This window comes from Aquarana catesbeiana, linkage group LG08 (genome assembly GCF_042186555.1).
Source record: "Aquarana catesbeiana isolate 2022-GZ linkage group LG08, ASM4218655v1, whole genome shotgun sequence".
Taxonomy (NCBI): domain Eukaryota; kingdom Metazoa; phylum Chordata; class Amphibia; order Anura; family Ranidae; genus Aquarana; species Aquarana catesbeiana.
In genome coordinates, this window is record NC_133331.1 from 77,932,531 (window position 1) to 77,951,322 (window position 18,792).

The 18,792-nt window shown below is 42.0% G+C and overlaps 1 protein-coding gene across 2 annotated transcripts in view; it reads right to left on the reverse strand.

Annotated features, from left to right (window-relative positions):
• Positions 1-1,835: 1,835 nt before the first annotated feature.
• LGI1 (leucine rich glioma inactivated 1) overlaps positions 1,836-18,792 on the reverse strand; it is a 64,923-nt gene continuing 47,966 nt past the window's right edge. For both annotated transcript variants that reach the window (XM_073596021.1, XM_073596022.1), the window contains 4 exons: positions 16,647-16,718; positions 12,560-12,729; positions 3,739-3,903; positions 1,836-3,060 (listed from right to left, as the gene is read on the reverse strand). In XM_073596021.1, coding sequence (XP_073452122.1) covers positions 2,237-3,060; positions 3,739-3,903; positions 12,560-12,729; positions 16,647-16,718 — 1,231 coding nt within the window. In that variant the 3' untranslated portion in view covers positions 1,836-2,236. The remainder of the gene's footprint in view (positions 3,061-3,738; positions 3,904-12,559; positions 12,730-16,646; positions 16,719-18,792) is intronic.

Genomic DNA, 18,792 nt, shown 5'->3' on the forward strand with positions numbered 1-18,792 from the left:
GGTGTCCTGCAGGTGCACAGCTGATTGATAATTATGAAACCACTCCCATTAGACTCACTTTGCCACATGAGCACAGAGAAACACAGAGGTATTTCTTCAGAATAATAAAAGGTAGGAATCTGCAACAAAGTTTGTTAAAATCCTTGCAGTGTACATATATCACCCAGAGGGGAATGTTTTTTTCTCAACAAAAGTGGATCTGTTGCAGGGGTTACCTGAAATCTGACTTGCATCTCAATGCAGACTTCTGGGAAAATCTGTGAGCCAATCACACATGCAGGAAATTATGTTTCTGGGGGGGCGTTCAGTACACATTCTGTGTACAGAACACCTCCAGGTAGCCATATTGCATTGCATTTTCAGAAAATTACAGCAGCTGCACATTGAACAGGAAAGGTAATTTTTAATAACATTCAATTACAATATCGCAATTGTATACACTATATTATACTTTCTTTATTTGCTATTTTTTCCCCCCATGAAAGTGGAGTTACCCTTTAATTTTCACACGATTGTATTTTCTTCCCTTCCGATAGCTGAAGAGAGCAACAGAAGAAAGAAGGGAAGGAAAGGTAAGTATGTACCGTTAAAGAATATACTAAGTGAAAAACAATAATATCATACAAATTGATATTGCGCTATTAAATGTGTACAAAACTATTAATGTGAAACATCTTATAACAAAAGTTCATGTGAATAATGCTTGATAGAATAAAATCCTGCTATAAATCAATTTACCAAACAGTGCAAACAAGGACGAGTGCTCTCCACCACCAGTTTCACAGGCTGCTCTCCTCATAGTAGAGAAAAATCAGCAGTTATCCCCTCTGGGGAAATGATGACACCTGGCAAACTTATGGATCACAGACCTCCTTAGATGAATGGCTCCTCAATAGGGTTCCAAGAACCCGGATTGTCTTGCCCAATGAATGTTATATGGAAAAGAAAAGTAACATCTAGTGCTCTCCGTTTCCAAAGGATTTAATAGTAAAAAGGTAAATGAATACACTTACAAGTAAAGCACAATCAGCTTGTGCAAACTGCAAAGCACAGCAAATATCCAATTTTCAAGATGGCCGTGGTGTGATATCAGTGCATAAGCTCTGCCCCCTAGACGCGTGTCGTCAGGGCGTTGACTTCCTCAGTAAGGGGTCCTTTCTTTTACATATAACATTCATTGGCCAAGACGATCCGGGTTCTTGGAATCCTATTGAGGAGCCATTCATCTAAGGTCTGTGATCCATAAGTTTGCCAGGTGTCATCATTTCCCCAGAGGGGATAACTGCTGATTTTTCTCTGCTATGAGGTGAGCAGCCTGTGAAACTGGTGGTGGAGAGCACTCGTCCTTGTTTGCACTGCTTGGTGAATTGATTTATGGCAGGATTTTCTTCAATCAAGCATTATGCACATGAACTTTTGTTATAAGATGTTTCACATTAATAGTTTTGTACACATTTAATAGCGCAATATCAATTTGTATGATATTATTGTTTTTCACTTAGTATATTGTTTACGGATTAATCACATTATAAGATATTTTAGTAGCACAGCACTGTTTGTTGGCACATAATATTGTTTGTAGGTGGAAGTGAAATCACTTTAAGTGACAGCAGCTACTTTAGTAATTATAATTCTCACAGTAAATTGATTGATTTTTTTTCAACAATGTACCGTTAAAGAGCAAGCATCAAACCTCGGCTTTTCGTTTACTTTTTGTATTCATATGACCTTACCTATACATTTCTTATTCCTCTTGTATTGGGATTCCCCTCAAAGCCATTCTACTCTGTTTCCATTCCTTATGCTTAGTCCAGACATAATCAGAGAGTCATGTCTTACAGAATAGAATCCCTTTAATGAATATGTTTGTAACGTGGAAGACAGAAAATGTAAACATTTTATTTGGCAGTTTTCAGGTGAATAAATAATAAATGGAAAAAGTAACATTATTTATAGATCTCTCTTCCAAAGGACAAATGCAATATGAACAAATATGTACAAACTGTTAATGCAAAGACCAGTCAACTATCAAGGTTTTTGTTTTTTTTTAGAAAAGTACAATTCTTAAAATCACTATACATGACGAATTAATGAACAAGAAACAAGCAATGCTCCAGATCTGGAGCTCCCAGCTTCTAAAGCCGGTCATCCAGGTGTTTGTCAAAAGATAGCGTTATCATGCATTTAGTTCATACTGTCCTGTCATAAAGTCTTTTGCGTCACCAAAACCAGAAGGTCATGCGCTCAAGTCAATAATTACATGTTCATATATTTGTGTAGATCCCTTAAAACTTGACGCAAACAGGAAACTGTGTTTTTTTTCAATGGACACATGCGTGAAGGACCTGGGAGCCTGGATATTCAGCTCTTGGAATTTGACAAACTTCCCTTTCTCATTATCCCAGTGGAATACCTGGGTGAAGGAATAATCACTGCCTAAGATGGCATATTTGTGGTCTCCAATTTGTAAAGGCTGGAAAACCATAGATCCACGAGAGGGCATCCTTTGGATGTCAGTAATCACAGCTCCTCCTTCCCATTTGATAACCCTTGAATCCCCAATGAACCTTGTGAGGCAAAGGTAGACATCTTCCTTGTTTGAAAAGTGTTTGACAGCATAGACATCCTCTGTATCTGGAATCTCCGCTTGCTTTGAGAAGTTGTTGTACTTCTTGTTCCACTGATAAATAATAGGACGTTGGGAGCTACTAGACAGGATCAGGTGGGGCTTGTTGGCAATCTCTACATACTCCACATCAGTGTCTCGATACCACATGTGGACAGATTGGTGGGAGTAAAATCCATTGCCATTCCACTTGTAGATGGTTGTACAACCAGCCTTTGAGCTATCTGCAACCACAAAATACCAGTTGTCTTCTATCCTGAATGTTTCAATATCATTGGGTTTCCGAATCTTGATGACCTCAATGTCTTGGATCTTGATAAATTTATTGGCAAAGATATCTCTTTTGTAGATGTGAGAGCCCCCAAACAACTGGGCTACTATGACGTAGAGCTGCTTCTCAATCACTATGGGCTTGCAGACCACAGTTGAAGTACCTGGTGTAAAACAAATAATGTCAACTACTGTAGATTAGCTGTGCTCAAAAATTTTCACCTAGGTTTTACAGGTGTGTCATATGAAACATGTATATTGGTTATTATCTGTCATATCACAATATAAAATGTGTAAGATGTAGTTTAGAAGTCCTACAACATTTTATTTCTTTAAAGTCACGAACATTATACAATTTTGTTATTGATATCTAAACGAAAATGACTTAAAATACATTTCTACTCAATGCTTCTTCCTGCTCTTCCACTCCAGTGCTCTATGCTTGCAGAGCTGTGTAGCAGCCACTCCCTTCATTACAAGCTGACTCACATATACATTATTGCACAGGAAGAGAAGGGGGAAAAGTGGCATGCCAGGCCAGTTCTGTTTGCTGAGGACACTGGGTCTAACTATGGTTTTATTTTAGATTGTATAGTCATATTTAGACACACTGCACACCCACTGTAAACCAAAAAGGAGAGGTAAGACTTTAAAAATGCAGGTTATTAGTGCAATGTCTAATTGACTGCATTTCATTGTCCCAAAGCAATACATCTCATTTGTACACCATATGGAGCATAAGCTGCTGCTTTTATCTTACTGAGAATCACTATGGTTAGTCAAAGCTGTGTTTAGGAAGTCACATGCAGTATATCTGATCACTAGGGTCCCAAAGCTCTCACCAGTGATGTTGTCATAGTTTCTGAATGACATCTCAACATGGTCCCATTCCAAAAAAACACATTTCCCTGTGAAGGGCTGAGCGATGACAACATACTCATCATTCATATAAGTGAAGGTGTCCACAGACAGAGACTGATATGGCAGAGATTTGTACATTGCAAACTCTGTAAGAAAGGGAAAATATGGATTACTATACATGGAAACATGTTATTAATAACTGTCTTTTAATTACTCTTATTTACTGGCCTGCATATAGTCTTTGCTTTTGCTCAAAATAAATATGGTATCTATTATCTGGAATGTTTCAGGTAAGAGCATAATGCAAAATATATTCTCAAATCATAATTCCTGACACCTGTGGTTTATGAATTGTGCTGTTATTAATAGTTGTAGAACACAAACAATTAGAGTGATTCAAAGAGATATTAACAGTTAGATATGGCGAGGAAAGGAGGCAATCAGTGTTTAATTGGTGGTGAACACTAATGGAAAACTAGCTATAATACTGCCCAGTCTGTGTAAACACTGCTTTTATTAAAGGGGTTGTAAAGGTAATTTTTTTATTGTTTAAAAATAACAAACATGTTATACTTACCTTTACTGTGCAGCTCGTTCTGCACAGAGTGGCCCCGAACCTGCTTTTCTGGGGTCCCTCGGCGGCTGTTTCAGCTCCTCCCCGCAAGAACTATCCACCTTAATGCGAGCTCCCTCGCATGGTGGTTAGTTCTTGCGGGCGCGCTCCCGTGATACAGCCAGCGGCTATAGCCGCTCACTGTATCACTCGGCCCCGCCCCCCGGCGCGCCGCATCATCGGATGTGATTGACAGCAGCGCGAGCCAATGGCTGCGCTGCTTTCAATCCATCCACTGCAGCCAATCAGCGACCAGGCTGAGCTGCAATAGAGATGACGGGAACGAGCAGCGGAGATTCGAGGTGTCAGGTAAGTAAAACGGGGGGGCTGGGGGCGGCGGTATTGTCAAAAGTTTTTTCACCTTAATGCATATAATGCATTAAGGTGAAAAAATTTTTACCTTTACAACCCCTTTAAGGCTCCCATACACTCTTATGCCGCGTACACACGATCGTTTTTTGCGTTGGAAAAAGATATGGCGGCTTTTCCGACGGGATTCCACTCAAGTTTGCCTTGCATACACACGGTCACACAAAAGTTTGCTGAAATTACGACCGTCAAGAACGCGGTGGCGTACAACACTACTACAAGCTGAAAAAATGAAGTTCAATCCTTCCGAGCATGCGTCGAATTGTTTCCGAGCATGCATAGGGATTCTGTGCGTCGGAATTGCCACAGACGATCGCATTTTCAGAAAGGGAACTTTTCCCGACTGAAAAATTGAGAGCATGCTCTCAATCTTTTGCTGGCTGGAATTCCACCAGCAAAAGACCGATGGATCATACACACGGTGGCATTTTCCGATGAAAAACTCTCATCGGTCTTTTGCCGGCCGAAATTCCGATCGCGTGTACGCGGCATTAGATTTCTAAAGCCTGGTACACACAATAAGAATATCAGACGAATGATCCTCCATTTTGTTTTTATTGCATGCTAGTCTCATATAAAAATGAATAGGTTACTAGAGTTATAAAAATTCTCATAAGACAGAATACAACTTCCCACGATAATGTATTGTATTGTAATTTATTCTTTTGTTTCCGAGCAAGCGTGGCCTTGATCACTCAATTTTATATGGACGAATACTGTACCGTTTAAATTAAAGTAGTTAATTCTGTTATCATACCAGAAAAATGTTTGTGCTTGTCCCTTCGGATAATTTCGCATGAACTGTCGTGATCGGCTCTAAAAAGCTGTATACTAACATTCAGATTATCGGATGATCGCTCCAAAAGTGGTATTTTTCGTCCAATTTTCTCATTGTGTGTATTAGGCATATAGATGAATGAGGGCTTAGATGTTAAAGGCTAACTTTGTGGGGATTAGGAGGAAGCTTATGTGTTAAGGCCAAGGCTAGAACTTACTGCTGGAAGGTTAAGGGCTAATTCACACCAGCCGCTAAGTTACAATCGGTGTGCTGTATGGTCTGACGGATCACTGTAGTGCCGGAGCACCGATCTCGCCGCATCACACTGTTCACTTTTTTAAAATGAACTTTACTGAAGTGTCACACAGACACATTAAAGTGATAGTAAAGTCTTGTGTTTTTTCTTTAAAATAACAAATTATACTTACCTGCTCTGTGCAGTAGTTTTGCACAGAGCGACCTGGATCCTCCTTGTCTCGCGTCCTACGCTGGCGCTTCTGGCTCATCCCTCTTCCTGGGTGCCCCCACAGCAAACAGCTTGCTCTTAGGGCACACAAGCAGGTGTGCTCCCGACCCGCGGCTTTGTGTATCCATTCACACATGGAGCCACGGCTGGGCCCTGCCCCCTTCATCTTCTGATTGGCTCACTGGCTGTGAATGATAGCAGCGGGAGCCAATGGCTCCCGCTGCTGCCAAAAGCCAATCAGGAATGCGAGTCCCCAGAGAGGCAAGGCTATCGTGGATATCGCTGGATTGAGAGGGTAAGTATGGGGGGGGGGGGGCTGCTGGACACAAAAGGTTTTTTTACCTTCATGCATGGAATGCATGAAGGTAAAATACCTTGTGCTTTTACAACCACTTTATGTTCAATTGCCAGTTGTGTGGTGCAAGGCGGTAGATTGCATACCACTACGCTGGAATAAAATACTGCACAAAGTACTTTATTCAGTGCACAACACCCACACACCAACGCAATGCAGAGGTGTAAACCAGGCATTCTGGAAACAAGGCATTTTGCCTTGTCATATGGTGAGAATAAACCCTAAGGCTGCATTCACACTTCAGCATTTTGAATCGCGGGTAGATTTGCTACGATTCTGCCCGCAATTTGAAAGCGCTGATGTGTGAATGACAAATCGCGGGACTGGCATTTGAAATGCCGTTCTTTTGAATGACACCTAAAATCGCGATGCGGGTCTACCGCGATTGTCGCATGATAAATCGCGCTGCAATTGTGGTAACCCGCATCGCGTGAAGCATGTTGTCCAAAAGTAGCTCCTGAACTTTTTTGAGTGACATGCTTCACACGATGTGGGTTGCCGCGATTGAAGCGCGATTTATTGTGCGACGCGGCAGGCCCCCACAGTGATATTAGGTGTCATTCAAAAGGATGGCATCTCAAATGTGAGTCCCACGATTTGTCATTCACACATCGGCGCTTTAAAATCGCAGGCAGAATCACAGCAAATCTGCCCACGATTCAAAACGCTGAAGTGTGAATGCAGCCTCAGACCCCTTTCACACCGAGCCGCCCATAGCGTCGGCGGTAAAACACCGCTATTTTTAGTGGCGTTTTACCATCAGATTTGCGGTGCATTTCGGCCGCTAGCGGGGCGCTTTTACCCCCCCGCTAGCGGCCGAGAAAGGGTTAAAACCGCCCGCAATGCGCCGCAATAGCGGCGTTTTGCCGGCGGTATCCCAGCGCTACCCCATTGATTTCAATGGGGAGCAGCGGTGGAGGAGCGGCAAACACACAGCCCCTTCACCGTTCCAAAGAAACTGCTGGCAGGACTTTTCCTGACGTCCTGCCAGTGCACCGCTCCAGTGTGCAAGCCCTCGGGCTTGCACACTGGAGACAATGGTGCAGCTGTTTGAGGGCGTATTGCAGGCGCTATTTTTAATGCTATAGCATCTGCAAAACGCCCTAGGTGTGAAAGGGGTCTTAGGGTCAAGGACTTGTTTCAGCAGTTAAGCTAATGGTTATCTAAACAAAAGCACAATTGTAACATTTGTAAGTCATCTATGCTGGGGCTCCAGTCAAGCAGGGGCCATTTAGGCTTGGACAAAAAGTGTAGACATAAGTCTACGTGTAACAACTCTTTAGTTGCCACATACATATGTTAATCAATTAATATTACTGCTTACTTATATACCTACCATATAAATAATCAGATGTTCTGTAGCAGCTAAAAGTTTCTAACATAGATGGTTTTCTCCACACAATGGCCTACCCAAAATGGCAGCCACCAGCTGAGGCCCCAGAATAGGAGACTCTGGCGTCTAGCATCAGGAAGGTTATCATAGCAATGTGCTGGTAGAGGGAAGGGTTGGCTTTCGGCACATTGTGAGGGGGTTATACCTGTGATGGGCATACCTGGGAACTTGTCGAAATTGACTCAGCAATATGGGAATTTTGATCCGATTGCGGGTCATTGCCGGAATCAGGAAATCTCTGGAATTCCTATTCCAGAGATGTAGACAATGTGTAGCATGTGTGATGTAATTTCTCATGCACATTGCACTCTGCATTTATCAACTGCCTGAAGAGGAGGAGGGAGGGGTGCTGTGCAGAAGCAAAGTGGATCAGGGATGAAATGGACCTGCCCCCAGCATAGCTAGAAGGATGCATGGTGTGAAGAGTCTGCGCCAGTTATGGGAAAGTTTGGAGATGGAGACTGGATGGTGAGTTCAGACCTCAGTTTGGTCTGCCTTTTTGTGGCTGCCTGTGGTGTGAGCGGGGATTGGCCCCTGAACTGGGAATCTCTTGGAACCATTCAGCTGTGGTGGCTCTGTATGGATGCACACTGGGGGTATTAAAGAGGTAGAGTAATCTCATGTGTACACCTCGGAGCTTGTTGGAAGCTGTCAGGGGGCTTGTTGTCTGTGGCATCGAACTCCCCAACAGAGGAAGGAGGGAGAACTGGTGACTGGTTGATCACTGAAGTCACTGGCACAAAAGAGAAGCTGACATCACCTTCCAACAAGACAAGTCAAGCGAGATACAGTGCCTTGAAAAAGTATTCATACCCCTTGAAATTTTCCATATTTTGTCATATTACAACCAAAAACCTAAATGTATTTTATTGGGATTTTATGTGATAGACCAACACAAAGTGGCACATAAATGTGAAGTGGAAGGAAAATGATAAATGGTTTTCCAAATTTTTTCCAAATAAATATCTGAAAAGTGTGGTGTGCATTTGTATTCAGCCCCCTTTACTCTGATACCCCTAACTAATATCTAGTGGAACCAATTGCCTTCAGAAGTCACCTAATTGGTAAAAAAAGTCCACCTGTGTGTGAGTTAATCTCATTATAAATACAGCTGTTCTGTGAAGCCCTCAGAGGTTTGTTAGAGAACCTAGTGAACAAACAGCATCATGAAGGCCAAGAAACACACCAGACAGGCCAGGGATAAAGTTGTGGAGAAGTTTAAAGCAGGGTTAGGTTATAAAAAAATATCCCAAGCTTTGAACATCTCACGGAGCACTGTTCAATCCATCATCTGAAAAACGAAAGAGTATGGCACAACTGCAAACCTACCAAGACATGGCTGTCCACCTAAACTGACAGGCCAGGCAAGGAGATCATTAATCAGAGAAGCAGCCAAGAGGCCCATGGTAACTCTGGAGTAGCTGCAGAGATCCACAGCTCAGGTGGGAGAATCTGTCCACAGGACAACTATTAGTCTTGCTCTCCACAAATCTGGCCTTTATGGAAGAGTGGCAAGAAAAAAGGCATTGTTGATAGAAAGCCATAAGAAGTCCCGTTTACAGTTTGTGAAAAGCCATGTGGGGGACACAGCAAACATATGGAAGAAGGTGCTCTGGTCAGATGAGACCAAAATTGAACTTTTAGTCCTAAAAGCGAAACGCTGTGTGTGGCGGAAAATTAACACTGCACATCACCCTGAATACACCATCCCCACTGTGAAACATGGTGGTGGCAGCATCATGTGATGGGGATGCTTTTCTTCAGCAGAGACAGGGAAGCTGGTCAGAGTTGATGGGAAGATAGATGAAGCCAAATACAGGGCAATCTGTTAGAGGATGAAGCCTGTTATGCCGCGTACACACGGTCGGACTTTTCGTCTACAAAAGTCCAACGGACGCTGACGGACTAAAGCTGGCTGGTAATCCGATCGTGTGTGGGCTTCTCCGGACTTTCAACTGACTTTTTTAGCCTCAAATCCGACGGACTTTAGATTTGAAACATGCTTCAAATCTTTACGTCGTAAGTACGACGGACCCCGAAATCCGCTCGTCTGTGTGCTAGTCCGACGGACAAAAACCCATGCTAGGGCAGCTATTGGCTACTGGCTATGAACTTCCTTATTTTAGTCCGGTGTACGTCATCACGTACGAATCCGTCGGACTTTTGTGTGGTCGTGTGTAGGCAAGTCCGTTCGTAAGAAAGTCTGCCGCAAGTCCGCCGAAGGTACGTCGGAAGTATGTCGGACAGGCTGTCGGACTTTTGTAGACGAAAAGTCCGACCGTGTGTACGCGGCATTAGAGTCTGCAAAAGACTTGAGACTGGGGCGGAGGTTCACCTTCCAGCAGGACAACGCCCTTAAATATACAGCCAGAGCTACAATGGAATGGTTTAGATCAAAGCATATTCATGTGTTACAATGGCCCAGTCAAAGTCCAGACCTAAATCCAATTGAGAATCTGTGGCAAGACTTGAAAACTGCTGTTTACTGACACTCTCCGTCCAATCTGACAGAGCTTGAGCTATTTTGGAAAGAAGAATGGGCAAAAATGTCCCTCTCTAGATGTGCAAAGCTGGTAGAGACATCCCCAAAAAGACTTGCAGCTGTAATTGTAGCGAAAGGTGATTTTACAAAGTATTGACTATAAAAACCATTTATCATTTTCCTTCCACTTCACAATTATGTGCCACTTTGTGTAGTGAAAAATGTCAAGGGGTATGAAAACTTTTTTCAAGGCACTGTATACTTGCCTGTTCTGCAGCCGTTCTGGTCCGGTCCCGCGCTGAGCTGTCAGCGGTGGCTTCAGTGTGTAGGAGTGTGTAGGAGAAGCAGCCGATAATGTAAGCCCCAAGAAAATGACTGCTCAGTAGATAAAACTTGAAACTAATATATAGGTACCCTCATCCCAAAATATAATAGAGACCTTGGAATGTATTGAGAAGTTTCATGGTACCGTCAAAGGACATTGACAAATTAGATGGTATTAAAAACAGAAACAGGTGCTCTTGGTGCTCAAGGTCATCTGCTGATCTGGTAGTGTTACTCATTGTGTCTCCGGCTTCACTGCTTCTCCGACTTTGTGGTGTCTCCCAGCAGTGACATCTATGCTGAAATCAGGAGATGGTGTCTCCGCCAGCCCCTCCCACTTCACATTCCTCAACAGTCAGCTGACCTCTAGTCTCTGCCCCCCAGCCATGCCATCAACTGAATGGGCGGCTAAGGGCACAAGGAACAGCCCAGCTGGATGACCGCAAAAAGGCTGGAGAGCGGTGCGGGCTTCAGGAACAGCCCAGGATTCGGTGACCCCTGGCAAATAGTCATTCGACCCCCAGGTTGAGAACCACTGCTCTAGACGGTACCTACACCCCCACCAAGGGAGCCACCTCTAACTGAGAAGCTGCTCGAGAAGTAATGTAGGTGTGGGCCTTTGATGGTACCATGAAAATCCCGCTGCCCCAATACACTCGAAATTCTCCAATGTAAGCCCCATAGTAAGTCTATGGATGACGTCACTTCTCAGGCATTTCCCAGCCGTCGTCGGCTTTCTCTTGCACACAGCAAACTCTGCTGGAGACCGGACCCGAACGGCTGCAAAACAGGCAAGTATAGCGATTTTTGCTTTACAGAGTTAGATAGATTAGTCTTAGAATGTGGCAAAGAGTAGGTTTAGTGTTAGGTTTTAACTGGAATTCCACTTTAAGACCAGAGTGTATGTACACTCTAGCATTATCCTTTGAGTTTTAATAAAGGTTTTTGCTCTGTGGTTATAGTTACTATGTATTTGTGAAGAACACTGGGAGAGATCAATATCTGAGCTTTAGTTTGATTATTCTATAAAAGCCCTGTGATTGCTCAGAGAGAGATGAGATTGTTGCACTGTTATTCTCACAATGGCACGATCACTAGTTTGTTGCTTGTATATTGTTACCATTGCCTATGGACCGATCCTTGGGGCCCTCATACTTTTAGGCTCATTTTGGCAAGACCCTACATAAAATAACACTACTTGCTGTCAGGGCAAAAAAAAAAACCATATGCAGTACATCTCTGCAATACATGTACATTTCTCCAAGTTGTATCCCTTTAAAGACCCTACAAGCACAAAAAAAATAATAATAAAAAATACCGGTTGACCTGCACAGTAATCAATCTGTAGTTCCTTGATTATGACTGGGAGTGATAATTACTCGTCCTTGAAACAACACAGGTAAGCTCAGGATTTCTTACACGATCAGCTTGTATTTTGTGCACTTTTTGGATACTTTATAACAAAATGCTTTCAATGTATATTTAACAGATCAAAAAGGAATATGAAGAAGAAGTTCAATGTTAGGGTTTACAAACACTTTGATGGCAAAGAGACTGTGTCACAGCCTTTAAACAAAATGTAGGTAAAACCACAAAAATCAAGTATTTTAAATGCTTACATCCAATATTTTATTTTCCATAAATATTTTTTATTGACTTTCAATGTGCACTTGAACTGGCTAGACAAAATGACTGGTCAATTCTCTAGCACAGCCCCCTTTCTCCTTCCACATCATATCCCTCTCTCTTCAGGGAGTGTCTAATAACTCTCTGTGCTGGCCCAGCTCCTCCTGTACTTCCCTTTACCTCCCTACATAATCTTTTATGAAGCAGCCAGGGCAGGAGTGAAGAGGAATACTATAGTGTCTATAAAGTGTCACATGACTGACAGCTCTGAATCTGCTAGGGCTATTACCATCACATCCAAGATGGCGGCGGCCTGAGAGCTTTTGGATATCCACTCAAGGTAGGAATTTACCATTTTAAAAATGCCTATGTGTTAAATGCACATATTGTATGTACCTGTGGTTATACAGTCAAAGTCTTTAGCCGACAGGCTGTTGATCTTCCGTCCCTTGTATTCGGGTGGGCTTTCACAATAAATTTGTTCCACCGTGGCATTGGTTTTATCCAGCCATTCTACCAGCCATTTCAATTTGCAGTCACAATGGAAGGCGTTTCCCCTTAGGTCTCTAAAAAAAAATACAAAGGAGGAGACAATCAGAGGCCACCAAACCATCAGATGTAGTCAAAAGTGGAAAACTTCTGTAGAAACATAATTTAATAGAGGGAAAGTGTAGTCAATAGCAACCAGTCACATTCTGATTATCATTTTGTGCAAGTTAGACAAAAAAGCAAACATCTAATTGTTTGCTATGAACAATACATTTTTTTTTTCAAGGTACTTTGGGGGGGCACCCAAAAGCACCCTCCCCATGTTGAGGGCAAGCGACCTGGTGTGGTTCAGGAGGGGGGGCACTTGTTCACCCCCCCCTTGTGTGGAGGGGGGGTGTTACCTACCTGACACGCACTGACCTACCTGACATACACTGACCTACCTGGCTGACATACACTGACCTACCTGACACACACTGACCTACCTGACATACACTGACCTACCTGGCTGACATACACTGACCTACCTGACACACACCGACCTACCTGGCTGACATACACTGACCTACCTGACACACACTGACCTACCTATCTGCCATACACTGACCCACACTGACCTACCTATCTGTCATACACTGACCCACACTGACATACACTGACCTACCTGACCTGGTACCTTTAATCTTCTCTTCTGTCCCACTCCCAGCCACCACGACCTTTATTCTATACTCCTGCTGGCTGCTTAACCCAGCGTGACTCTGGAGGGAGAAGGGGGCATCGCTGTGCCGGCTCCATACAAGGAGAAATCGAGCACCGCCGATGTTCTCCTGATGCTTTCCTCAGGCCGGGCGGTGGTCAGCGCCACAATGGCCGAATCACACAGAAGGTAAAATGCGGCTGCCGCTGCTGCTGTCTGTCCTTTCTCTCCCTTTCTCTACAGTGACTGCTGGACCTGCTTAGACACTTGGGGCTATTTGGGGCTCCAGCCTCAATAGCCACCCCTTAACGACGCCTATGCTTGGCACCCTTGATCTGAGTCAGTGATTCCAAAAGCGTTGAAACCTCTGGGTCAGCATTATTATTTTTAGAATGAAAGGTTTTAGATTTATCCCAGTACAGGTTTTTTTTTAGGTAAAGGGAATCATTTATAAAGCTTACTTCAATATGGAAGAATATATTGATTGGCTTTAAAAGCTGTTGTAAAATAGCACCTTCTGTACAACCTACATTTAGTGTGTACAAGTGTAATTGAACTATGTGTACACTGAGGTTGAAGCAAGAGACTGGAACAAACCAGGATCCTAACCACCAACCTGTCCATTTCCCTTCACTGCTCATATTTATCCCATATCACAGCTTCTCATGTGAATTCCTCTTCCAGTAAATCTCCAGACACAAAATTAATTAAGGGTTTCCGTTAAGCAAGTCTGAAAGAAAACTGTTTGTGGATGATATAAAAGTGTAATTTAATATTCTGCATCAGCTGGGGATTATTGGTAATGTCAGAGGAAGATGGGATTTTCCAGCCACTAAATGCACCAAAACAAAGTACCAATAATATGATATATTTACTGCGTCTTTCTCACAGACACAAGTCTTCCCACACTCTACAGTCATATTTAATAAGTCAACACAAAGAGCGCTATTGATGTGTAAAGTGGCATAACTTACAGAACCCATTTGATCTCCTTTTACCAAAAATTTCACCCCAGATGTTTTTTTTCAATATCGCAACTAACACTATTTTATATATATATATATATATATATATATATATATATATATATATATATATGTACATGTAGCCTCAGTGTTAGTTGCTATATTGATATTAAAACATCTGGGGTGAAATTTTTGGTAAAGTTATGCCACTTTACACATCAATAGCGCTCTTTCTGTTGACTTATTAAATATGACTGTAGAGTGTGGGAATACTTGTGTCTGTGAGAAAGACGCAGTAAATATATCATATTATTGGTACTTTGTTTTGGTGCATTTAGTGGGCGTGTGGACACATACAATATCACAAGATTTCATGAAACGTTCAAGAAACACATGTTGGACTTGCTGTGCCATTCATTGTTAAAATCACCCCAAGCGCAGCCATCAAGACGTGTGTTTTTTGAGCCAAAAAGTCTGAAAAATTGTGGCAAAACACGTGATTAAAAGACACAACATTCAAAAAGATACACAAGCATTTTACTGCGTTTGTCAAGTGTAGGGCAGTCCACTGAAATGAATAGGCTGTCCTATGCACAAAGTACGACTTTGTGCAAAAACAAGCATATGTACAACATGCTACATAGTGTGAATTGGGGCTAAATGTGAGTTGCTAAATACACAGTTGGAATGCGTAGGAGCTGTGTTACCTGCCAAATGATCTGTATTTCTGTCCGATCCTGAGATTTATACAGTCTATCCAGACAGCCTTTTGTCAGGACCCAGATCTGAACCTGCAACCTCTGCTGTGTCTGACAGTATTTCTTCTTGCTCAGCTACCTTACGTTGTGGATTGCTCCCTGCCCTATTCCTTAGACATCCTTGCCTTGTGTCTTTTTTTGAACCCTTTGCTCCTCTCACAAACTTCCTATTTAAGCCATGCCTTTGCAGTTCATGTTTTCCAGATTATTGTGCTTTCTCCAACCAAATATCTCACTTTTGTCACTCCTGCTGCCATCTGTATCTTTGCTACCACTCGTTACCTACCTTTGGCCTGTTCCTTAACTACTTTCCACTTGATCCCAACCTGCAGCCACTTGTTACCGATATTTGGTTTGTTTACTGACTACGCTTCTGCTTGATCCCTATCTGCTACATCTGCAACTAGACCCTGGCTTGCTCACCTCCTGGTGGGGAGATCCGGGTGACCACGGACTGGTACTAACACACAGCAAAACCCATCTCCACCATCAGGAGATCTGAAGAATATCGGTTAGTGTTTAGACCCCACACGTCAGGTGAGCCCATGTCATCTGCCAGGATGACCTGCTTGTGTACTTATTCAGCTGGTCAGTGGGAACCTCTCTACTGCTATAGCTACTGGTCTCCGAGCCTGACCCCTGACCATGACACATTGAGACCTGACTTTATTTCTGCTGCAGTTAAGCAATACAGCCTGGTCAGTTCCTGGCCCCCGGACTGTAATTGGACAGTGAAACAGCAGCAGTAGAATGTTCTATCGGAATGTTACTTTTAGGCAGAAGTGTACTGATTGGTTCCTAGTTCTGCCCCTCTCTCTCCAAGTCTAAATCCTCCTGTGCAGAGGATTAGAAAAGAAAATGCGTCATGTAAATTTCAGGTACTTACACTAGCTGCATGTAAATATATTTAATGATGTATGTATTATTTATTTGTGAATATATACCTGCATTAACCTGGTATCTCTATATATCTTCATGGAGATCCGTTTTAAAGAATATATAAAATAAAAATATATTTTTTGGTGGAGTGGGGCAGAGAGAGTTTAACACTGGTTTACCTTCACTGTGGTCTAGGACCTCGGTAGGGAGATCTCCCTGGACCTCTTCTGACAGGCTAAGCCCTGATTTGTCATCCAGCCAACTGAATTTGCAGTGTATCTGTGTGGAGATGCCACTGTAGGGCGAAGTACACCCAAATATAGTATCATGCACTTTATTTGTAACTATAGAGCTACATGCAGAATGCATAGGTTGGTGACATTAACCACTGTGCTGTAAAGCCAAGCTGGGGCTGTCTCAGACGTCATTGGTGGAAGGTCACGCCTGTATATAATGAGAACTGTCCAGATACTGCCACAGTCACCCACACCAGATTTCTTAGTCTCTATAAATGGTACATCAGATAAAGAGGAACATAAAGCTCGACCAAAAGGCAAAATGTGCGTTTTTCCTTTAGGAATCAATTAACTTTGTCTAGACTAATTTATTCTGCATAACTGAGATTCAAAATACTCAAAGAGAACATGAGATTAGCACCACAAACATAACAATGTTTTTAGACGTGTCATTCTTACACATTGGTCAGTGAATCCAGGCCTTTGAAGACATCTTTTGGAAGAGACTGCAAATTGTTATTGGCCAGGCTCCTGCAAAGCAAACAAAATTAGAATATCATGTAAAGGTCACATCAACCCAAATATCGTTCTCACAACTGTCATGGAAAAATTTGAGATGACAAGTATACAAATGCATTTAATTTGATAGCAGATATCAGTTACTCTGATAAAATGATTACTCCTAAAAAGCTGTGCGCTATTTTTTACTGTCTGTACAGTTGTTTTCTGCAATAACATCTTATAATTAGAGTGGTTTAGAGGCAACAAATAGCATATACAGTATAAGTAGATCATACATTCTTCTGATCTTCTGTCCAGTTCAACAAAAGATCAATTGCCACAGGTTCAAGATTGTTTTCCTTTTTAAAAAAATAATTTCATGATAAAATGAACAAGCAGACTTACGTAATATCAGGTTATGTGCATTGACCTTGTCTCTCTTTCTTTTATTGGGTTTTCAAAAATAGGGACATTGCAATACAGTTAGGTCCATTAAGTTGCCAGACAATTGTATTGTACAGGTTATCACAGGTATCTAATAAATGTGTATAAGATGGTAGATGAGGGGAATTGGGGGCTGCATAAAGAAAGGGGGGTTTTGAGAACTCATAGGGAGAGGACTTGGAGATGTATACTGATTTTCTATCATTGTTTGAGTGTGTTTTATAGGAGTAGGAGAGGTGCCCAAGGGTTGAAAAGAGCAAGAAGCCCCAGTTAGTATAGAGAAAAGAAGGAGAGGTGCCCAAAGCTTGGGTCACAATGTGTAGAGAAGAAAAACAATGGACATGGGCAGAAAAGTATGGACAAAATGGAAGGAGATGTGGTGTAAAGTAGGGGGAGGGAAGAGAGGACAGTGTTATTGTGGAAAATGGGGTGGTGGTGGGGGGGGGGGTCACAACTGGACCTGGCTGGGGGGGAACTGAAACTCAATAAGGCATCTAGTTAATCATAAAAGTAATATTTGAGGGTGCACTCTGGATCATTTTTGATGGTCCATGGAGAACACGTTTTAAGAGGTTTTTTGGGTATCGATCAGGATAGCAGATAAGGCATTCCCCTGAAATAAACGGTGTAATTCCATTTCAAAGTGGAACAGAAGTTTACCATTAATCATTGGTTTTGTTAGCAGTAATGTGACTGTTCTCTCAGTGCCTCTCAGTTACCTGGTTGGAGCAGTAGGTGGTGGTAAGCACATGATTTACACCCTGATATTAAGCTCCCCATTAGTTGAATACATTTGCAGGCATGTGTCTGCACAGTGGGGTTACAACACCACCAAGGTACTGTAAGTTAGGGGGTGCGCATGGTTACTTTGAAACAAGAAGTGGCATCTTTGAAAATGTAAAGAGGTAATTTGATTAATAAAACTAGTGCTTTTCTAAGGCAATAAATGAGTGCTTTTCTATAATAAGTATTCATGGCACAGACATGTGTTATTTCACAGAGTAACCACATGAGGGGGTACACACACTCACTGCAGATTTCTGTAGATGCAATGCATCTTTAACTGTGAAAACACCACGTTCAAAGATGTGCGTTTAATAAGGCGAGGCTTGGCACGAATTACACATCGTGGCTATTCACTGCATATAAAACTCTCAGAGGAAAGCATGTGTATTAACAATTACATTTATTTTCTCTGACTGAGAAGTGAATAGTGTAAATGAGGAGTGGGTATGATTTGTAGAGGAAGTAAGAAGGAAGATTTATGCCTGTGATCTTGTGACAATGACATCACGGGCTGAAATGCACCTCAATAAGAATTAGAATAAAAAGGCAGGAAAAATTAAGTTTAAAAACAAAATGAAAGCTAATAAAATACCTAGTGGAGAAGGACTACGCAAGAAGAATTGAGTTTTTATTCATAATAAGACATTTCTGTGACACTTGTACCTGAGTTTATTTATGGCTATACAATTACACTCTATTACAAGAGTCACAGAAATGTCTTGACATATATGAAAACACTAATTATTTGCGTGTAGTCCTCCAATAGGTCTTTTATTTTCATAAATATATAAATATATATATATATATATATATATATATATATATATATATATATATATATATATATATATATATATATTCATACAGAGACAAA